Source organism: Perca flavescens, chromosome 8 (genome assembly GCF_004354835.1).
Source record: "Perca flavescens isolate YP-PL-M2 chromosome 8, PFLA_1.0, whole genome shotgun sequence".
NCBI lineage: Eukaryota > Metazoa > Chordata > Actinopteri > Perciformes > Percidae > Perca > Perca flavescens.
In genome coordinates, this window is record NC_041338.1 from 2575124 (window position 1) to 2599535 (window position 24412).

Sequence of the window (24412 nt, forward strand, 5' to 3'; positions counted from 1 at the left end):
TAAAGTTATAAGCCACGATGAGCACCAGACGTATGAACTGTGGAATGACTGATGGTACTTCATGTTGGAGAATATTCAAGGATTTCTACCGTTAATGTGGGACATTTAGGCATGCATTCATTACAAATTCAACTTGGAAACAAGCTTCAAATCTCTGAAAAGACATCCTTGATCTTGAATAAGTTTGTAGAAGCACGTCTGCTAAACACAAACAGACAAACAACAGCGAGCTTCCACACACAGCCCAGCCCGTCTCCACTCAGAAACTATTTCAAAGTACAAGAATAAGAAAAATACTCTCCATATTTTACACCTAATATAAAATGTTCTCTGACATAAAAACGTTTCCCAGGCAATAAAATTTCCCCCGTTTCATAATCTGATATTTACATTTATATTTTACAGTAACATACATCAAAAGGGAAAAAAAAGTGGCTGTAACTGTGTGTGTGTGTGTGTGTGTGTGTGTGTGTGTGTGTGTGTGTGTGTGTGTGTGTGTGTGTGTGTGTAGAGTTGCTGAAATCAAACCGTGATAGAATAGATCCAAGTCAGCATCAGTGGACTTGGACCATAAATTAAAAAACACTCGTCATGCTTTCCTCCAGCGGTTTGCTCGCAACATGTTCAGCAGGACACTGTGTCTTCTTATTATAGTTGTTATTATTATTATTATTATTATTATTATTATTATTATTATTATTATTATTACCTACTGACCACAGTTTATTTAAGTTGATGTTGAGGGGTAATAAGCAGCCAGGGTTTGGTTGGAGATGCTACATCTTCTGTACAGTTAAATAACATTTTTCGTAGGGAGGGGTTGGGGTTACACCCAGCTGTGCAGCACTGCGATCAGGACCGTCTGCTACAGGGAAACACAACGGCCAACCAAACCATTATTTTGGTAATCAGTGGGATTCTGTGTCATTTGATGGTTAAGCTTAGCTAACGTGGACAGCGGTCTCATATGAACGGTTCATCACACACACCGCTCTCAGACAAATGCTTGATCTTTCAGGGCCAGGCTCGAGCACCGTGGTACTCTTTTCCCCTCTAACAGTTGGTGATCCCTTCACCTGTGTCAGGGAGATTTTCCATAACTAAATTAGCTGCTTCACGCCGTCACACGCTAACAGACGACTAAAGGAATATGTTGATCGTCATCTCTTCGATGCTTGTCTACATTTTCCTGTCAGTGCGTCTCGTACATGTACACATTTGTAATCCCTTCTACAAAGCTCTGATTGGTCAATTCTCTGTGGACGGGAGCAAACAGCCATCAGTGAGTATCAGACCTGATTGAATAACCGACTAGTTAGTTCGTACTCACAGTAAAGGTGAAAATGCTACTTAAAAAATGACAACTAGTGATGATTATAGTTGTTTCTAACCAGTTAGGGCTCTCAGTTCTTTAGTTGAGTGTATTAAATAAGGTTGGCTGCCAGGGGTTTGGGACTGAGGACTGTTGTGAGCTGGACCGGCCCAACGTGGCCCTGGAAGAGGACACTAAACACAGGCAGACTATGGAGCTCTCCTGTTGCATGTCAGCTGATAATATTATGTAAAACATAAAACTGTAACATGGATTCAGCTTGACAGTCAGAGCAGAAATATTCGGGTGGATTATATGACTATCCACACACACACACAGTTTAAATATGACAGGAAGTTCCTTATTCTGACCCCTGATGAACAGTGGGTTTGTGTCTCTGCTTCTTTAGTTTATAAATGTAGTATGAAAACCATAAAAATATTCTCCACGTACTATGATACAGACACTTTGACTTTGATACCAACACCAAGTTTAGTATCACGACACTGGACACTGACTGGATCCTGGATAGCTCACAGATCACAATAGTAGATCATGTATTATAGAGCCGCCCTGCACAATGCCCATGTATTACTCTATCAATACTTCTTTCTACCACAGGCCATATCCACTGAAACATTACTCCCAGTTTGTTTTGGTTACGTTTAAGGTGGGTGAGTGCTGCTGACACTACGGCGCCGTGGATCATGTAGCGCTATGCTCGGTGTCTGTCCGTCACTGCGGCGCCGGTCGAGGGTCAAAGCGTTTCCTCCCTCGCACCACGCGGTTTTCTGGCCCCAGGCTTGGTTCTGTACCGGACTTGTGGGTACTTGGGTTCTGTACCGGACTTTGGGAAATTCCAATACCGAGCCGCTTTTAAAAAAAAAAAAAAAAAAACTAAATGTTGGCCCACTGTGCAATGACACTGTATATCTCTATCAGCCATCTCCTCCTTGTCCCATCCTCTCAATAACTGTTGATGAAATTATTTTAATACAATAATAATAAATGTGACTCACAGTCATTGCGTTTCCATATTTTGAAATGCCAGAATGTAAAAGCTATATCTTAGCCTACCAACACCGAAGATCTGACACCTTTTCAAAGTAAAGTGTTATTTTTTATATTTATACACATTTGAAAAAGGAAAGAAAACCCTATGTCAAATATAAGCCTTGAATTAAACCAGTGAGATGAATCATGATTATTGTTTGATATCTGATTTAGTGAAGAAAAAAGTATTGCAAATATTATTTAATCCCTTTATTAAATCCCCTTCTTCAATATATTATGTGATTTATAAGACAATTAGGGCTCTATTCTGCTGTTGAAACAACCAGTGCAGCGCTGCAGGTCTATAGTAATACACTGAGCCAATGCCATCCTCTGCTCAATTAGCTCTCAAACAGCTGAGTGACACTTCCTCCAATCAAAGGCTGCAGATGTGTAAACATGTGTACCGCTGCCTTCACATTCTAAATCCCTGCACATTCTGCAGGGATTTAGACTTCCATTTTACAACTGAGTTGTTAAAAAGCAAGTCGTAGTTAGTTTGATTCTTAAAGAGGACTCCATTACTGCTGAGCATTTGCTACAAGTACCGTATTGACTTTGCTCCTGTTGATGAAATCCCCAGATTAGCAGCTCTAGAAACAGACGTGAGCAGAGAAAGTTTCAGAGTCGGGGAAATGGCGACCTGTCGCCGTGCTGCTGCCACTGGCTGTTGTGCCGCCAAGAAAATAGAGCCATTAATGTTTCACTGGATATTGTTCTTTCTTCGTCTCGTTGTAGTCAATGAGTCAGCCATCCTGCAGTTAACGGGATGTTTGGGACTGGTGCAACCCTGGGATAGAGATCATCTCTTTAACATCTCTTGACATCAGACTTGACTTATGGCTAGATTTCTCAATTGTGTTGCTCTCCCAAAGTCTACATCGATTAGTTTCTGATGTCTACATGAAGCTTGATGAAGCATTCCCTTAACTTCCTGAGCCCACTAGTTGGCGCTCTCTGTTCAACAAAAGGGAAGCACACTAGGTGGCCCTTTGTTGAACCTACATTTCTTTAAGCCTAGAGCGCCCCCTAGTGGGCTCAGAAGATACTTCATGAAACTAATGGTTCATGAAGCTTCATTTGAACATCAGCAGGGCCACACGGCATCTGCAGACGCAGAATCAAATTTAAAAAAAGAAAAACACATCTCCACCCCGAGCAGAAAAACAGTCCGCTAAATTCTGCAGATTTTCATTCTGAGTCACAGCTGAAGAGATTGCGTTTTGGGTCGGGACATCACTAGTTCAAACATGATGGCATTTCAATCATCCTCTGGCGAATATAAATCCTTGTTTGGAACCTGACAGCTGACCTCAGCCATATAAAGAGTCAGTGTTGTTACGCTGTAGACTGGGAAACCCCCATGATGCACCAGGGCTGACAGAGCCTCACCTGTCCACAGGAACGGTCTGCGAGTCTTTAAAAAGGAAACGTGCTGACGGGAGCACGGCCATCCGTGGTTGTCATGGTGACAGCCCATCCCATAGTCCCAGCCGTGTCACAGTGTGATGATGTTGCCGTCCTCTCTCATGCTCTCCTGACTGCTGCTGGGTGTGTGGGCGGGGTTTCCGTTCTGATTGGACGTCACCGGCGAGCTGACGCTCAGGGACGCTCCGACGCTATTGGGCAAGGAGACGCTCTGTGGGAGGGGCCTGACCCCCGGGGAGTCCCTGTTCAGGTTGGTGTTGTTGCCGTTGGCGACCCGCTGGGCGTCGTAGGGCGTCAGGCAGTCATTCTCCAGAATCAGGTCGCCGTCGTCATCGTCATCATCGTCACTGTCGCCCTCGGCAATACTGTTGCTGTGGTAACAACAAACGACACGGAAAATAATTATTAAAGAATGGTTTGTTTTTTATTGTTTATTTTAGTGTGCAGCTGATAGAGGGAATTTTCAACATTGGAAACTTTCCATGGTAATTAACGGGAATATATGGGAATTAATGGGAATAAACTTGGTTAAAACAACCTGATTTAATGCAACTTTAGTTGAATGTCCTCCCTATATTCATCAATGACATGCACACACGCAGAAATCAGCATAGGCTACTACATATTGGCCAACATTTAGTTTTTAAAATACGGGAGTATTTTTTCTCTTTTTTGCTATTAACCTATGTGTGTTAATTGTATAGCCCACTTGTTCTTGATTGGCTTGAAATAATAGAATTGATGGTTAGCTTAGCATGCATACAGCCATAACCATAGTAAATCAAAGGCAGCATGCTAGCTACCTTATGTTAAGCTAAAGTTCCATGGTTGGGGCTACTACTTAGCCTACTGCAGGGCTATTGAGGCCACACCCACTGCAAAGATCATTTCTAGAATCCAACATTCTACAGCAGATTGAAGCTGATTGAAGACAGTTATTATAAAACAAAACGTTTATATTTATGTTTGTATAATATGGAGTTTGTATGAATTACCCAACGTTTCCAGTTAATTCTCGTAAATTCCCATTAATTCCCATATTTTCCCATTAATTCCCATGAAAGTTTCCAAATTGAAATGTTTCCAAAATTCCCCAGCTTAACTTTCCATGGAAAGTTTCCGGAAATTTACTGGAAAATGTCCACCCCTTTGCAACCCTAGCTGATGGATGTCAGTCCAATATTCTCTCTCTGTAGATGCTAGGGCTGTTGAAATGAATCGCTAAATTGCTGCATCATGATGCAGACCTGGAGGATTCTGACAGACCATAATCGATTATAGCCTACGGATGTCGCTTGTACATTTTCCTGTAGCTGCTTTCTCTGTTTTTGCCTTTTGTCTGTTGTGTTGAGACACCAGTACATTCAGGAAGTGTCTGTTTTAAGAGCAGATACGATAAAAACAAATGTGTCGATGAAAAACATATGTAGCAATATTTCATAATACTAAGGAGGGAATAATGCGTCCTGATGATATTGAACACAGCACTATCTGATTGGTTACACGTCACAAGTCACAGCCAATCAACAGTGCTGAAGGCCGTGTGTGTGTGTGTGTGTGTGTGTGTGTGTGTGTGTGTGTGTGTGTGTGTACCTCGCAGTGATGGGGTTGCTCTGAGAGGCGGGGCTTGGCGAGTCATGTGACAGAGCCGAGCCACTCGATCCGGCTGAGCCCACAGAACCCGAGTTGCCCATTGAGGTTTTGCTCCCACGATGCACCACGTTGTTCCTCTGGTTGGCTGGTTTGACCGTCACTATGAGGTTGTGGCTGTTGGCCACCATCATGTCTGTAACCTGAAATCACAGACAAATGCTCTTAGTCCTGAAGAAAGAGGAAAACAACACTCCCAGGATGTCAAAGACAGGAATATCAGTTCCTTCTCTGACGACATAGTATTTAGATATTTGACTTCCTGCTGCTCTTTACTCCTCTTTTGATGCTGTATTGAGATCACAGCACTTAACAGCATCAGTTAATGCCGTGTTGGATCTTCAATCTGCTTCATTCATTTCATCAGCCTGCTGTACCTGAGGGCTCCAAAGCTATTTACAGATCACGATCATTTACCATGATTATTCACTGATTTTAGAGACAACTTTTTTGTAGCTTAGATCAATGGTGCAGGTTTTAGATCGGTTGAATTAAGGAATGGAACAATGGATTGTTTTAGTTTAAAGTAATGGGACAGATTTCCCGTCACACTGTGTGAACTATGCTGAGCTGGTTTCACAAGAACAGATTCTCAGCTTTTGGTAACCCTGCAAAAAAAAACAAAAAACAATCCTCTTAAATATGTTGGCAGGTCTCCAGGAGGTAATTTACCTGATCCAAAGATTTCCCTGCCACATCGATGCCGTTGACCTCCAGGATCTCGTCATTAACTCCCAGCAGCCCCGTGCTCTCTGCCAGCCCTCCCCGCACCAGACGGGATATGAACACCCCCGGGACCTACAGCAGGACGGAGAGAATATTACATCTATACACCAAATCTATGACACATACAGCATGTTATTTTTATATTTGCTATATTTTTATATCAATAACCTTATTTTTGTAATATTGTCTGGATTGGTTTAACATACTGTACAACTGCAGAAACACTAACTGTGTTCAAAGTCCTTGCATTAGAGATAATACTGATACATGATCCCAGGAATGAGCTGGTCTAGTCAGGGTTGTGTTAGGGGTGTCACCATTCTCCGAATCCACGATTGGATTTGACTTTTGATTTAAAAATTTTAGAATTGAGTAGAATAGAACACACTTTGTTGTCCCCGAGGGGGAATTTGTCTTGGGCATAGTGCTACAAACTGTTGCTTCACAACAGAAACATGTAACAGGAATCTCAAAATCAACTAAAAGATTTACATAAAATAAAATCAACACAAAAACATAAGATCAACAAAGCATCGTAGGACATAAAAGAAGGACACACGTGACTGTACAGACAATACGACATCTTAAATAGTGACTGTAATTATTAAAGTGCAAAACGTGCTGGTATATTTATTGCACTTTTGCTCTGTTGTGATAGATTTACTGTATAGTGCTGTACAGCATGACAGACGATCGAATAAACAATAACTTTATTGTCTGTTTTACATCTCGGCACAAGGAATCTTCTTCCTGATGGCAGAAGTTTGTAGTAAGGAAAGACGGGGGGGGGGGAGAGAGACGGTAAAATGTAACCATTCTGACTATTCTGAGCAGGGACAGCAACGTCACAATAGGAGCCACTAGGTGGCAGAAGGGTTCTTTACAACAACACTGAGTTTTTTTTTTCGTTTTTTTTATTAAACAGAAAAAGATTAAAGACAATCGGGCCTGACTCAGTGTAAAACTGATTTTCAGCAGGTTCCTGCTCTGCAGAACATAAACACCATATACACAACAAAAACTCCTAGACAAAAACAGTAACAAACACAGAGTTTCTCAGTTTGTTTTTGAATGCACCATTAGTTTAACGGGGTGAACTTGAATGCACCATGGAGTCTCGTCGGAGCCCACACGTTTTACTTTGGCCGCTTGTTTCTATGACTCACTAACTGAGTGACTGAGTTGCCACACGGTGACTTCAGGGAAGCAGGAGGGTTTTCTGTTCTGTTGTTTCTCTGTCACCTCCGACCCCGGCAGAGGCCTGCCGCTAAGCTAACCATGTGTATATGGCTGCATGCTGCCAGCCACTAAACTATGCTGTGTCTGTTGTTGTTTTCTTCAGGCGGGTGGAGAGATATAATATGCTGGGGGAATCGCCGATCATGCTTTTGATTTCGACAGTGGCAATCAAAAGCTCATTTCGATCGATTTTAGATTTAAAATCAAAACCTTGACGCCGCCGATTGTGCTGTTTACACAATACATTTCTACTGTATAAGTATTATTAACCCCCATGTATTGCTTTGAATGCTGTGTTGTATGTTTTAACTACTTTAATTATTGTCCTGTATGACAACACCAAAATTCATATTCACTTTTCATGCTTATTAACAATTAATACAACTTAAAAAAATGTAAATCTTGTATTCTTTACTGTAATGAAGTCATTTGTCTCACCTTCTCGACGCCCTGCTGTGTGACCCGCATGCTCACGCCGTCCCGGATGTAGAAGCCCAGGGGTTTGTGGGTACCGTGCTTGTGCAGTCGTACCCGCCGATGTGTCTCGGGTAAGATGTCCACGTCGATGATGGAGGAGATCTGTCGGAAGTTCTGCGGCAGGCCTATCATGAGGCCCTGTCTGTTCTTGGAGTGGGTAGAGCCTGAGCCGGGGGTGCGCAGGCCGGTCAAGCCCAGCCCCTTTTTACGCCTCTGCAGGGAGTTGGTGGCAAAAACTACCGGTTCATCCTCTTAAAGAAGACACAGAAGGATGGAGGCAACGGTTAGTTATTTGTATATTCCGATACCATTTTTTGCTTCCCGATAACCATTCCCATACCTGAACTTGGATATCGGCCAATACAGAGTACTGATCCGATACCAGCGTGTTAAAAAAGTTACAAAATATATTTTGTTATGTTTCAACAGCTGTATACTACTATCCCTGGATGTGATAGAATTTCTATCTTAGTTGTTCACAACTCTTTGTGAAAAATGAAAAAACACAAACAATGAATGCCACAGAACTTTCTTTTATTATCCAGTTTGACAGCAAATCCTAACGGAAAAAGTACAGAAATAAACTACTTTTAACAGATCTTCTAGGCTACATTATGTGGTATTGGATCGGTGCATTAACTCCAATACTCGCTGATACCGATACCAGCGTTTTAGGCGGTATCGGAGGCTTTTCTGATAATGGTCCAACTCTAATGCTATCACAGCATACACCATGCACATAGTTTAGTAATTGATTGTTAGTGCAGGCCTCATAGCAGTGGACTTTCAAACCCCTCACTGAATGCAGTGATCAGATCACGTTGTGGGAAGCTGCATCTGCTGTGGGACAGACTCACACCTTTCTCTCTATAATCAAATCAGGTGGAACAGCACATTTGAATGTTTTCCTTCGTTCTTGTTTTGGAGGAACATTAACACAGTTCAGTCCAAAAATATTATTCTCTGTATTAAATGTCATATCTGGATCCATATCTCTGAGCACATGTGCACGGGGATATTTATGTATCCACATCCTTTTCTAATCCCACACTTCACCCTGTGCACACATCTCTCTCTCTCTCTCTCTCTCTCTCTCTCTCTCTCTCTCTCTCTCTCTCTCTCTCTCTCTCTCTCTCTCTCTCTCTCTCTCTCTCTCTCTCTCTCTCTCTCTCTGATGACTTCATCAAAAACATATCAGATGACCAGAGAGGTCAATACATGAATATACCTCACTTCTTCATCCACTACTTCATCTCTTATGAACACTTTGCTGCTACTATCATTAATACTTCACCTCTGGATTATTTTTGAAAGAAGCATGAATCACTTTGTTTATTAATAGCCAAATTCCAATCACATATTAAAATATAAGGCATTTGGTGGAATGCTCTCTTCTCTAATGGCTCACACGGTAAATTCAGTTTAATGAACTAATCATGTCATCCTCACTAACTGGCTGCTCGCACTCTCTAACAGAAATACAGTTTCTATTCTGCTCCACACTGCTGATAACTAGGGGTGGGAATCTCTTGGCACCTCACGATTCGATTCAGAGGCCAACGATTCGATTCTAAACTGATTATCGATGCAACAATTTTTTTTATGTACATTTCCATGTGTGATTTTTAAAAATATACACATAAATCTGAGTTTGCTACTCAGAGTTTGCTAATCACTTCCTAGATTCCTAGATTTTGACATATATTTGTCACACACAAGTTTTAATGAAATGTTCTGTCTAATGAGGTTTTCATTTTGTAGTCATTCCATGCTTAAGCCTTAAACATGCTTGTGAAAGTCACCTTCTCTCCCAGTAATCTTCCATGTCAGAGGCTCAGTCATGTTTAAAGGTGGAGAATTGGCTTCTTAGAACATGAAACATGAGGTGGTCAGATATCATGTGATAACGTAGATGAAGAGCCTATATGTGTTTTGCCTAATTATTTTATGTATGTCTTATTAGATCATGTGTATATATACAAAATGTAATTGTTTTTCCTTTTGGCCATTTTTGTGTGTTATTTTCTGCACTCTTGCCTAAACTCTAAGTTGTTGTCCATTGTCCCATCCTCTTTCAGTCACTCGGTTTTCTGATTTGTTCTTGTCTGGAGACAGTAACTTTTAAATAAAAATCAACACATTTTTTTTTCTTTTTCCGATTATTAACTTATCAGAATCGAGCATTGAATCGTTTTAGAGAGAATCGCGATGCATCTAAGAATCAATTATTTTTCCCACCCCTACTGATAACCAACTGGCATTGGTGCATAATACTCCCTTCCTTTCTGTTCCACATAAAAAAAATAAAAATACACCAGCACATTTTAGAGGTACTCTGCCTTACTAAACACTACAAAGAAATAACGGAGGCAGACATGCTGAGCACTGTCCAGAAGCCAGGTTACCAACCTAGCACTAAACCTGCAGAAAATAGTTCTTCTCAGGTTTCTTATATTTAGCTAACACTTTGCACTATTTTATGACACTTTATTAAGCATTTCTTAATTATTCTTTAATTTTGCACGTTAATGTTAAGAGATAATTGTTAAGTGTTCATTGTGATTTTAGACCTGTTTACATTTTAATTATTTGAGTGTTTTCCATGGTTGTGTTGACATTTCTGCTTTTATAACTGAGGGGATTATAATCAGAGTAGGGTTAAGTTTAAAATAAAAATGTTTAAATTTAATATATTTTTCTCCTGGTCCTTATTTTAAATAGGTCATAAAAAATATCAATAATTATCGATATCGACCGATATGAAAAACTTATATCGTGATACAGTTTTCAACCATATCGCCCAGCCCTACGTGGACGTGTTGAGTTTGCATCAACAGCAAGTTAAAACAGAGCAGATCTAAAAACATAGAATTATCAAATCTACTAATAGAACAGGCTTGTCTGGTAATAAAGGTCAGTGTCTGACTTACTAAGGATTCAAGGCATCATATAACAAAGTCTTGCACGCACGTAAAACCATTTAATAATATTTTCACAGCAATATTAGAATATAATTTTTGTATCATCCGGTCTGAAAGCAAGACTTGGACTGCAGTGGTCACTAACTTTCCTGATTGATTAAAGAAGAATATCTAAGGATTGTGGAAGATTTCTAGAAAGCTCTGTGTCTGAGTGAGCCGTGGAGAGGTTCAGACTCTGAAGCAGATCACACACACACACACACACACACACACACACACACACACACACACACACACACACACACACACACACACACACACACACACACACACACACACACACACACACACACACACACACACACACACACACACACACACACACACACACACACACACACACGAGTGATTTCTGGGACTGCTGTGTGCTCTACTGACGGGGATGATCGGGGCCAGACTGAAAGGTTTAAAGGGTTAATCCATTCCAGATGTGACTCGGATGTGATCCAATCATCCACTGATATCTGGCTGTATCCAATGTCTTATTTTTTTCCAAACATTCACAGCTTCTATTAAAATGAAGCTTCAATTGTCTGTCGTGATATTTTATGACGTCATCACACACAAAAAAAGAAAATCCTCAATTTGAACAAAGTGATTTATCGGATTAAACGAGTTTGTCTTAATCGGAGGCCTATAGCAACATTATGCTACGGTATGATACGGTACATCACATGTATATAACATCTGACTCACACAGGGGTGAAAAGCAGATGTTGAAGGGGTGACAGGACTACCGAGGTACCCACTAATCACTGAGAACATGCAGACTGGGCAGAGCCATTTCAAATATAAATGGAACACCTTTCTGTTTCTCTGGCCCGTCACATGACTAGGTGACAGCTCTTACACCCTCTGAAGCTCTGCGCCAGACAGTGGCGCTACACCTCACTTTATGTTGCTGTTGTGAAAACCAATCTTTGCACATGCTTTGTATCTGGTTTCTGTAGTCAAACCTTCCAATGTTTTCCTGTAAGCAGTGCTACGAACAGAAAAATACTTTGCACATCTATAGCATGAGAATTAGGTCACAAGTGGCAATATAAAAATAATAGCTGGCAACGTTTTGGTACGAGACCTTCGTCAGGCAAATGGTGTTACATACTATGAAGCTGTCTTTTGTAGGAGGTGGCTGCACCAATCACCTGCTCCACGTGAAATAAGGCATACATACTTAACATTCATTCACATTTCTATAGGTAAAGCTTAAACACAACACTTTATATTGTAACGATAAGATACCATCCCAAAGAAATATATGAATAGATTCTGATGTGGCTAAGCTGTGGGGGCCACATCACAACCTCCACATGTTCCTGCATCGATCCAGGTCAAACACATGTAACGCCATAGAGACTGGGGTTACCATCCTCCCCCATGTACAGCCATCTGTTCTCACATCATCCACATCCATACTGAAGACTGGCTGAGACTACACACACTGGACAGCCACACACGGCATGCTTGAAATACAGTAAGACTTTGTAACAGCTTTACAAAACCTTTTTTCTGTTTCTATCACCATTGTACTAATTAACTGTTAAAACTTCACACAGTCTGTGTGCCCAACATCTACCACTCTGTCATTGTGCTTGCATGTTAAAAGCACAGAAACCGCCCAGACAGACATCTGTCTGCTGTATGCCTGTGTTGCTAGGAATCCTGAGCCAAACAAACCAACCTGTCAGGCATTAGCCTCCTCGCCAGCCTTTGCAAACGATTTGGGTAAAAGCTGAGTGTGCCTGCCAGCTGAGGGAGAACACCTGCTGTGATGTCAGAGATCAGGGCGGGGCCAAAAGCACAGGTGGCTCACCTTCTGATCAAGGAGAGCACTGAGGGAGTCAGACAGACTGCTGAGAGAGAGAGAACATCCTGAGAGCCAGGATCGTGTTACTTATCGTGTACTTATTTTCTGATTCTGATTCTAATGGACTACAGAAATCCTAGTTGACTAAGAGCAAAACGACCATCAGTGGACTAATGGACTCAGAGGGGGCAGCCCTAGAGATCAGAACATGCTAAACAAAAAACAAGTCTTACATATCACATATTGATTCAAAAGATAAAAATACAAGACAGCCTTCTGTGGTGCTGTATTGTATGTCAGGAACCAAAATGATTTACGCTGTGAGCCGACCAGCGAGAGTTAAAGTCAGTCTGGCTCCTGCTGGCAGCCAGACTGCAGATGGTCTGCAGCACGCCAGCACAACTACATTCCATCAGCACGTTGTACGACCGCATTCCATAAAGCTGAAGTGAATATGACAAACAACTTCATGTCATTACGTCATCTGTTTACCAATGATCAGACTATACATATCAACACATGCACCGATCAATTTTAATATGCTAATTAAAAGGTAATTGTAAATTATATTTTCAATGGCTTCTGTGTGCTAACATTTACTCTGCTTTTGGTCTTTATGTCCTTTGTGTTTTATCTGGGACCCTCTTTGTAAACTCTCTTTTGATATAAATGAAGTAGTATCAACTCATTACAGATGGCATTGGCAAACAGAATAGTTTGCAGATGCATGTTTAAATTTGACTTTACATTTTTGACACAATATGCAATATCAATAAGTGCAGTGGTGTGTAGGGATGGGGGCTCCGGCCCTGTTGAAGGACTTAGGACCGCAGTTCTTTTCATTGAGAGAGTTGTGGAGCAGACAGACTTTATATGAACATTTTTTGATTCATTGATGGGAGTGGGCATCAGGCTCTTGCATGTGCATGTATGTATGTTTCTCTCTACAGTTTGTTGTCACAATGCATGAGGAAATGACAAGAAAAAGCATGTCAATGAAGCATGTCACAAATGAATTGCCCATTCTCATACTGGGCTTTTGTTGAGCTAGAAAGGAAGAAGAGCAGACAAAGTGAAGGCGGCTCTCTGCTGGAGACAAATACCTGACCTGCTGCATTCCTCATACCACATTCTTCATGTCTGTCTGTCTGTCTGGGTGTAACACACTGTTTCTCTCACTGCATGAGTATGTTTATAACTTTATGAGAGCAGTATCCACCATTAATGTAAGGGCAACCCCCCCCCCCCCAACACACACACAGTCTGCAGATAGAGAGTGTGTGCATTTCCGGACAGAAACTCAGCATGAAGGACCAGACTAAAGCCTGGAGGCACAGACACTGCTGAGCCCTCCTACACACACACACACACACACACACACACACACACACACACACACACACACACACACACACACACACACACACACACACACACACACACACACAGAATCTGATTAACATTATAATCCATGTAAATCCTACTGTACAGCATCATCCAAAACAAAGGCAAAGTCCAAAGTCGAACTATTCTGTAAACTGTCCTGATATACACAACTGGTTTCAGCCTGGAAAACAGCGAGGTACATAAAGATAGTATTTTGTGTTGCGTGGGATTTCCTCCCACTGTCCAAAGACCTGATGCAGGCCAGGTTCACTGCTGACTCTAAACTGCTGTAGGTGTAAATGGTTGTCTGTCTCTATGGCTGCTTTCCCGAGGGACAAGGGAACCCCAAAAAGTCCCTGATCAGAGGGTAGTACTTTCTGAATGTACAGGGAGCTACAGAGTGGGGTTTTGTAGGGCTGACCATTGCTGATTGGTCAAAAACACACACAGCCCGGTTGCTTCAACTCACCCACCGCTTCATTCATAAAATAAGGAAGTGCTCTGATATCGATTTAAGACCAATTCAGACAAAGGGAGAACATTTCTCTTGGTTTGAAAACTTTAGTAAAGTTAGGCGTTGCTGTCGGCTTCTAGACTCATTTTTAAAAGACCGAGTGAAAAAGAGAGATTGCGCAGAATAAGAGACACATTTTTGATGGTTTCACAGTGTTTACGTTCTCTGAATGTTGCAAATAATTGTTAATTGACTTCCCAGATTTCATATTGAAATGTGGTCAAATGTTTCCGAGCTATAAAGTAGAGGATATCTGTTGCATTAGGCTGTCCGTGTGGCCTACAGTCAGCCAACACAAGCTCCGTGTGGGTTTTATGTGAAACTGGATTCTGCAATTAGATCAGACTGTATTCATGTTAGCATGTGTGTCTGTGGGAACCATCCATCCATCCATCCATCCATCTTCGTCCGCTTATCCGGTGTCGGGTCGCGGGGGGAGCAGCTCCAGCAGGGGACCCCAAACTTCCCTTTCCCGAGCAACATTAACCAGCTCCGACTGGGGATCGAGGCGTTCCCAGGCCAGGTTGGAGATATAATCCCTCCACCTAGTCCTGGGTCTTCCCGAGGCCTCCTCCCAGCTGGACGTGCCTGGAACACCTCCCTAGGAGGCGCCCAGGGGCATCCTTACCAGATGCCCGAACCACCTCAACTGGCTCCTTTCGACGCAAAGGAGCAGCGGCTCTACTCCGAGCTCCTCACGGATGAGTGAGCTTCTCACCCTATCTCTAAGGGAGACGCCAGCCACCCTCCTGAGGAAACCCATTTCAGCCGCTTGTACCCTGGATCTCGTTCTTTCGGTCATGACCCAGCCTTCATGACCATAGGTGAGGGTAGGAACGAAAACTGACCCGGTAGATCGAGAGCTTTGCCTTCTGGCTAAGCTCTCTTTTCGTCACAGCAGTGCGATAGATTGAATGCAATACCGCACCCGCTGCGCCGATTCTCCGACCAATCTCCCGCTCCATTGTCCCCTCACTCGCGAACACAACCCCAAGATACTTGAACTCCTTCACTTGGGGTAAGGACTCATTCCCTACCTGGAGAAGGCATTCCATCGGTTTCCTGCTGAGAACCATGGCCTCAGATTTAGAGGTGCTGATCCTCATCCCAACCGCTTCACACTCGGTTGCGAACCGATCCAGTGAGTGCTGAAGGTCGCAGGCCGATGATGCCATCAGGACCACATCATCTGCAAAGAGCAGCGATGAGATCCCCAGCCCACCAAACTGCAACCTCCCCACCCCGACTACGCCTCGATATCCTGTCCATAAATACTACAAACAGGATTGGTGACAAAGCGCAGCCCTGGCGGAGGCCAACCCTCACCTGAAAAGAGTCCGACTTACTACCGAGAACCCGGACACAGCTCTCGCTTTGGTTGTACAGAGATTGGATGGCCCTGAGAAGAGACCCCCTCACCCCATACTCCCGCAGCACCTCCCACAGTATCTCCCGGGGACCCGGTCATACGCCTTCTCCAAATCCACAAAACACATGTAGACCGGTTGGGCATACTCCCAGGCTCCTCCAGGATCCTTGCGAGAGTGAAGAGCTGGTCCGTTGTTCCACGACCAGGACGGAATTCGCATTGTTCCTCCTCAACCCGAGGTTCGACTATTGGCGAACCCTCCTTTCCAACACCTTGGAGTAGACTTTACCAGGGAGGCTGAGAAGTGTGATACCCCTATAATTGGCACACACCCTCTGGTCCCCCCTTTTAAAAAGGGGAACCACCACCCCAGTCTGCCACTCCTTTGGCACCGTCCCAGACTTCCACGCAATGTTGAAAAGGCGTGTCAACCAGGACAGCCCCTCCACACCCAGAGCCTTGAGCATTTCTGGGACGGATCTCATCAATCCCGGGGCTTTGCCACTGTGTAGTTGTTTGACTACATCAGTGACTTCCGCCTGGGAAATCGGCGACAATCCCCATTATCCTCCAGCTCTGCCTCTAACATAGAGGGCGTATTAGTCGGATTCAGGAGTTCTGCAAAGTGCTCCTTCCACGCCCCTATTACCTCCTCAGTTGAGGTCAACAGTGTCCCATCCTTACTGTACACAGCTTGGATGGTTCCCCTTCCCCTCCTGAGGTGGCGAACAGTTTTCCAGAAGCACTTTGGTGCCGACCGAAAGTCCTTCTCCATGTCTTCTCCAAACTTCTCCCACACCCGCTGCTTTGCCTCTTTCACGGCAGAGGCTGCAGCCCTTCGGCCCGCCGGTACCCTGCAACTGCCTCCGAGTCCTCCGGGATAACATATCCCGGAAAGACTCCTTCTTCAGTCGGACGGCTTCCCTGACCACCGTTGTCCACCACGGTGTTCGTGGGTTACCGCCCCTTGAGGCACCTAAGACCCTAAGACCACAGCTCCTCGCTGCAGCTTCAGCAATGGAAACTTTGAACATTGTCCACTCGGGTTCAATGCCCCCAGCCTCCACAGGGATGCCGAAAAGCTCCGCCCGGAGGTGTGAGTTGAAAGTCTGTTGGACAGGGGCCTCCTCCACGTTCCCAATTTACCCGCACTACACGTTTGGGCTTACCAGGTCTGTCCAGAGTCTTCCCCCACCCTCTGACCCAACTCACCACCAGATGGTGATCGGTTGACAGCTCTGCCCCTCTCTTCACCCGAGTGTCCAAAACATACGGCCTCAGATCAGATGAAACGATTATGAAATCGATCATTGACCTTCGGCCTAGGGTGCTCTGGTACCAGGTACACTTATGAGCATCCCTATGTTCGAACATGGTGTTCGTTATAGACAATCCATGACTAGCACAGAAGTCCAACAACAAACAACCACTCTGGTTTAGATCAGGGAGGCCGTTCCTCCCAATCACGCCTCTCAGGTGTCTCCATCATTGCCCACGTGTGCGTTGAAGTCCCCCAGCAGAACAATGGAGTCCCCCACTGGAGCCCCATGCAGGACTCCAGTCAAGGTCTCAAGAAGGCCGAATACTCCGAACTCCTGTTTGGTGCATATGCACAAACAACAGTCAGAGTTTTCCCCCCACAACCCGCAGGCGTGGGGAGGCGACCCTCTCGTCCACGGGGTAAACTCCAACACAGCGGCGCTCAGCCGGGGGCTTGTGAGTATCCCCACACCCGCCCGGCGCCTCACACCCTGGGCAACTCCGGAGAAGAAAAGAGTCCAACCCCTATCCAGGAGTATGGTTCCAGAACCAAGACTGTGCGTGAGGTAAGCCCCACCAGATCTAACCGTGGCGCTCCACCTCCCGCACCAGTTCCGGCTCCTTCCCCACAGAGAGGTGACGTTCCACGTCCCCAGAGCCAGCGTCTGCTGCCCGGGTCTGGTCCGTCGAGGCCCCTGACCTTCACTGCCACCCATGTGGGAACCAATCAGAGGATTAAAGTCAAGACAATCTTGCTGGTTTTCACATTTTCAGAAGCTGCTGTGTTGATTTTAAACCTAAATTTAAAATTAGGTTATAGTAAGGATCGAAGTTATGAAGGTATGGTTGGTGGTTAGCTTTAGAGGATAGCTAATGAATGCTAACCATGAAGGACTCCTATACTAACTTCCCGGCATCCTCGCCCGCCACTCCAAGGTCGACAACATCATCGTGCATGTGGGCACAAACAACATCAGAGAGAGACGGTCGATAGCACTCCAGGAAGACTTCACCACTCTCATCACCATCCTGATGGGCACAGGTAAGCGGATTGTCATCTCTGGGCCTCTACCTACCTACAGGAAGGGTGCGGAGAGATGGTCCAGACTGTTCTGGCTCCACACCTGGCTGGAACCACTCTGCACTTCCCTGGGCCTTCCCTATGTCGACAACTTCAACTTGTTCTGGGAGATGCCCAACCTGCTGAAGCGTGATGGTCTCCACCCAAACCGACACGGAGCCAGGCTGCTATCTGACAACATAACGACCACACTGACAGAAGGCAAGTATTGACATTATGTTGAAAATATCACAGATTCATGTCCCCAGGTATTGATCCTGATAGCACTATACAAGTGGATGGATCTGAAAATGTTTTCTGTAGGATAACATGTAGTACTAGTATTACTCCAGTAACATGTGGTACTAGTACTATTCCAGTAATTATCAACAACAGACCACACAAAGTGGTGAATAGAGGGCAACACTTAACAACCTAATTGGAATTAAAACTACCACAGCAATGATAGAAAAGGATAGGAAAATTAGATGTGGATTACTAAATATCAGATCTTTGTCTTCTAAAGCAGTACTCGTAAATGAATTGATATCTGATAATCAAATTGATCTATTCTGTCTTACTGAAACCTGGCTGGGCCATGAAGAATATGTTAGTCTAAATGAAGCCACCCCTCCCAGTCATATTAATACTCAAATTCCTAGATGCTCAGGCCGAGGAGGGGGAGTTGCAGCCATATTTGATTCAAGCCTGTTAATTAACCCTAAACCCAAACTAAATTATAACTCTTTCGAAAGCCTTGTTCTTAATCTTCAACATCCAACACGGAAATCAGTACAGCCAATTATATTTGTAGTTGTCTACCGAGCTCAGGTCCGTATTCTGAATTTTTATCTGAATTCTCAGAGTTTTTTTATCATGTGTAGTCCTTAAATCAGACAAAGTACTTATTGTTGGTGATTTTAATATCCATGTGGACGTTGACAGCAATAGCCTTACTACTGCTTTCAACTCATTACTGGATTCAATCGGTTTCAGTCAGAGTGTGCACAAGGCGACGCACTGTTTTAACCACACCCTCGACCTTGTGCTGGCATATGGTATTGAAATTGAGGATTTAATAATATTTCCGCAGAATCTGGTATTATCAGATCATTTTTAATTACTTTTGAATTCTTGCTACCTGACCATACTAAACCAGATAGCAGCTTCTACACTAGATGCCTATCTGACAGTGCTATAGCTAAATTTAAGGAAAATATTCCTACAGCATTCCAGTCTATGTCGTGCCTTAACATAACAGAGGACCTCTATGTTAACCTCAGTCCCTCTCAAATTGATACATTTGTAGACGGTGCTACGACTTGCCTACGGACGACCTTAGACTCTGTCGCTCCTCTCAAAAGAAGACGATAAAGCAAAGGAAATTAGCTCCTTGGTATAACTCCCAAACTCGCAAATTAAAACAAATCTCACGAAACATCGAAAGTAAGTGGCGCTCCACCAAAGTGGAGGAATCCCGTTGGAATGGCAAGACAGTCTGAAAACCTATAGGAAGGCCCTAAGAAAGGCCAGATCAGACTATTACTCATCATTAATAGAAGAAAACAAGAACAACCCAAGGTTTCTTTTCAGCACTGTAGCCAGGCTGACAGATAGCCACAGCTCTACTGAGCCATCTATTCCTCTAGCTCTGAGTAGTGATGACTTCATGAGCTTCTTTAATGATAAAATTATAACAATTAGAGATAAAATTCATCACTTTTGCCCTTAACTTCTAACAGTTCATCTTTAAATGCAGGACCGCTAGAAAGAACGGCGACTCCCGACATATACTTGGACTGCTTTTATCCTATAGACCTTCAACAATTAATGTTAAAGATATCCTCAGCTAAGCCGTCTACCTGTCTCTTAGACCCCATCCCAACGAGGCTACTCAAAGAAGCGTTACCCGTGGTAAACACTTCATTATTAGATATGATCAACATGTCCTTACTAACAGGTTATGTACCGCAGTCATTTAAAATTGCTGTGATAAAACCTCTTCTGAAAAAAACCACCCTAGATCCTGAGGTCTTAGCAAACTATAGACCTATATCTAACCTTCCCTTTCTATCCAAGATCCTTGAGAAGGTGGTTGCTAATCAGTTATGTGATTTTCTACATAGCAACAGTCTATTTGATGATTTTCAATCAGGATTTAGAAAGAATCATAGCACAGAGACGGCACTGGTGAAAATTACTAACGACCTTCTAACTGCTGCAGACAAAGGACTTGTCTCCATTCTTGTTCTACTAGATCTTAGTGCTGCATTTGACACTATTGACCATACTATCCTGTTACAGAGACTGGAACACTTAGTTGGCATTAAAGGAATCGCACTAAGCTGGTTTAAGTCCTATTTCTCTGAACGATCCCAGTTTGTTAATGTTAATGATAAACCCTCCAAGCACGCTAAAGTTAGCCATGGCGTTCCTCAAGGCTCAGTGCTTGGACCAATTCTATTTTCCTTATATATGCTTCCTCTAGGTAATATTATTAGGAAACACTCGATTAACTATCACTGTTACGCAGAGCGATACCCAATTATATCTGTCAATTAAGCCAGATGAAAGTGGTCAGTTAGCAAGACTTCAAACGTGTATTGAGGATATAAAATCCTGGATGACCCACAATTTCCTGATGTTAAACTCAGACAAAACTGAAGTTATTGTGATAGGACCAACGCACCGCCGAACTTCGTTTTCGAAAGATATAGTTACTCTGGATGGTATTACCCTGGCCTCCAGCACTGCTGTCAGAAATCTAGGAGTTATTTTTGATCAGGATATATCCTTCAACGCCCACTTAAAACAAACCTCAAGAATAGCCTTTTTCCATCTTCGTAACATTGCCAAAATTAGGAATATCCTGTCTCAAAACGATGCTGAAAAACTAGTCCATGCATTCGTTACTTCTAGACTAGATTACTGCAATTCCTTATTATCAGGTTGCCCAAATAAGTCCATTAAGACTCTCCAACTGATCCAGAATGCTGCAGCACGTGTTCTGACGAGAACTAAGAGAAGAGATCATATTTCTCCTGTATTAGCTTCTCTGCATTGGCTTCCAGTGAAATATAGGATTGAATTTAAAATCCTCCTCCTGACTTACAAAGCTCTAAATGGTCAAGCACCATCATACTTAGAAGAGCTCATAGTACCTTATTGTCCCACTAGAGCACTGCGCTCCCAGAATCTTGGGGCTACTTATGGTTCCTAGAGTCTCTGGAAGTAGACTGGGGGCCAGGGCCTTCAGCTATCAGGGTCCAGTATTATGGAACCAGCTCCCAGTCGGGGTTCGAGAGGCAGACACCGTTACCACATTTAAGAGTGAACTGAAAACCCTCCTCTTTGATAAAGCTTATAGTTAGGGACGAGGAGTTGAAGCGTCCACCTAACCCGGCCCACTGCTTCTCCTCGTAGTCATCAGTTTTTTCTATACTGTATAATTAATAATCGAGCGAGAGTAGAGGGAGGCAGGCCAGTACAGCCCGATCCGGTTGGGGGGAGTTCTAGCCCGACCAGGCACCTCTCTTTAACCTGCCTCTCTTAAGTTATGCTATTACAATTCTAGACTGCCGGGGAGGCTGTTCCTCCCTAAGACACACTGAGCTGCTCTCTCATCTCTACTTGTTACTTTTGTATGCATCCTGTCCCAGAAATGCTTGTTACTAATCTAGCTCTGGGGAGTTTACTCCCCGGAGTCCTTATGTTTCTTCTTCGCAGAGCTATGCTCTGCGATTCTCTGCATTTCCCGGCTGCATCCTGCTGCGTCCTGCTGCATCCGCAGCCTCCACCCGTGCTCTGCAGCGCCACGTTACATCCCGCAACGCCCTGCTGTGATGTTCATACGCACAGAGTAGTCAGGATCCGGTATAGGAGACTGCACTACTCAGTATGACACGATGTGCCCTGCTATGACATGAACTTCCACGATAACCTTCGAAGTCAATGTGACTTCTAATGTGACTGTTATCACCACTGTTCATCACGCCCCCAACCGGCCCGTCAGACACCGCCTACCAAGAGTCTGGGTCTGCTGAGGTTTCTTCCTAAAAGGGAGTTTTTTCTTGCCACTGTCGCAATAGCCACTGCTAATGCTTGCTCTTGAGGGAATTACTGTAATTGTTGGGGTTTTGGAATTTATAGAGTGTGGTCTAGACCTACTCTATCTGTAAAGTGTCTCGAGATAACTTTTGTTATGATTTGATACTATAAATAAAATTGAATTGAATTGAATTGAATTGAACTATAGAGACACACATATTAGAAGCTGTGAGAAAATCCACATTCAGTTATATATTTATGCACTGTGGACCCAAAAAGCTTGACAATGTATATTCATTAGGTCAATAAAGATCTGTATTGCATAAGCCCAAAGAATATTAAAGTAAACATAATGAAATGTGTATATGTTATAACTGCCAGGGCTCAGTTTATTGATATGAAGGCCGTTCTTCCCTGGCAGACACTGAGAACAATAAATAGAAAGTTAGTTAGGTAGACTCCTGCTGCTCACAGAGAGAGAAAGACTCAGTGATGGATTAATAGTTATAGATAATCATTCACAATATATCATTTGGATATCATCATGTTATCATCTGCCTCTGTGTTTGTCTGTCCCAGATGCATCATGGGTCTGTGATCTGCAGCTGTCATAAGCTTATATGTGTGTGTGTGTGTGTGTGTGTGTGTGTGTGTGTGTGTGTGTGTGTGTGTGTGTGTGTGTAACAGTGAACTCCCTCTGTAGTGCCCACCATCTGGAGCCCAACAGGCTGCCATATGGCTGATCCAGTGCAGGTCTACGATGGGCTGGTGTACAATGGAGAGAGACAGAGAGGGCGCGACATGAAACACAAGAGCACCCTTCATGCTAAGAGGGGGAGATATTAACCCTTACCACCTACTCACAACAACAACAACAACAACAACAACACCTGGGAAATGCAATCTCACGCTTCCCTTTGAGAGATGAAAGTGTATTTTTCTCCCCACAGGTTACCAAACCTTTATAAAGCCTCTCCACTGTGTCATTGTGCTACAGTTAATTAGGGAGAGCTGGGTGATACGATGATACATGAAAAATTTCGACTGAATTTATTTTCCTGTATCATTTCTATCACGATGTCTTAAAGAACTGCGCTTCCACAATATCTACTTCATTCGCATGGAGCTATAGTGAAGGTCAAGTGGACACCCTGCCTGCAACACACAGCAGGAAGAGTGCTGCTGTTCTTTATTGCGTCATTCACATTGAATATATAACATATAACATATCAGCTCGCCACACACTATAAATTATAGAAGGAAATGCTGAAAGTACCATAAACAGTGTTAAAGGTGCAATATGTAATATTGTATGTAATACTGGCAGCTAGTGGTTAAAATAGTTACTGCACTACCAATCCAAAATACTGGAGAGTCGTCTCCCCCGCCCCCTCCTGCCCAGACTCGAAGTTCACGGAGGTTGCCAGGCTGAGACCGCAGCATTCACAACAATGTTGCTAGACGCTTTTCTCACATAGCCAGACATTACTACACAGCACAGCGGAGTAGCTAACGTTAGATGCTAGTCTCACATAGCCAGACGTTACTCCACAGCACAGCCGAGTAGCTAACGTTAGATGCTAGTCTCACATAGCCAGACATTACTCCACAGCGGAGTAGCTAACGTTAAATGCTGGCTATATTGACAGTCATAAAAGCCCGTGCTCACGCGGAGCTCTGTACCCAACTGACAGACACACTTTTTTGGCTTAAAATTACAGTATGAACCGCTAAAAACACAACAACCTCACTGTCCTCTCCATACGCCAGTCAGGCACACTTCCTCGGCTTAGAATTACAATACGAAACGCTAAAAATACCACTACCTTGCCAACGGAACACACTTCATTGGCTTAGAATTACGGCAACAATCGCTAAACACACTGCAAACTCACAGTCCTCTCTTTCCGATTTACAGCCCCCCTCTCGTGGCTTAAAATAACTCTACGTTGTCGGCTCCAGCTGCTGAACTACACGTTGTAAACAGCCATGGGCTGCATGCCTGGTCCTCCCGGTAACGTTAACAGTTAGCAGGGTTAGCATGGCGGCGTTAGCCAGGACCAGTCGAGATCACTTTACTGGCTATGTCTCAATTGTTTTTGC

At 43.6% G+C, this 24412-nt stretch overlaps 1 protein-coding gene across 1 annotated transcript in view; it reads right to left on the reverse strand.

Annotated features, from left to right (window-relative positions):
• Nucleotides 1-722: 722 nt before the first annotated feature.
• pard6a (par-6 family cell polarity regulator alpha) overlaps nucleotides 723-24412 on the reverse strand; it is a 37473-nt gene continuing 13783 nt past the window's right edge. Inside the window, exons 3-6 of the mRNA XM_028586427.1 lie at nucleotides 7847-8136; nucleotides 6116-6241; nucleotides 5387-5586; nucleotides 723-4164 (exon numbers count right to left, since the gene is read on the reverse strand). Of these exons, the coding sequence (XP_028442228.1) occupies nucleotides 3864-4164; nucleotides 5387-5586; nucleotides 6116-6241; nucleotides 7847-8136 (917 nt within the window). The 3' untranslated portion in view covers nucleotides 723-3863. The remainder of the gene's footprint in view (nucleotides 4165-5386; nucleotides 5587-6115; nucleotides 6242-7846; nucleotides 8137-24412) is intronic.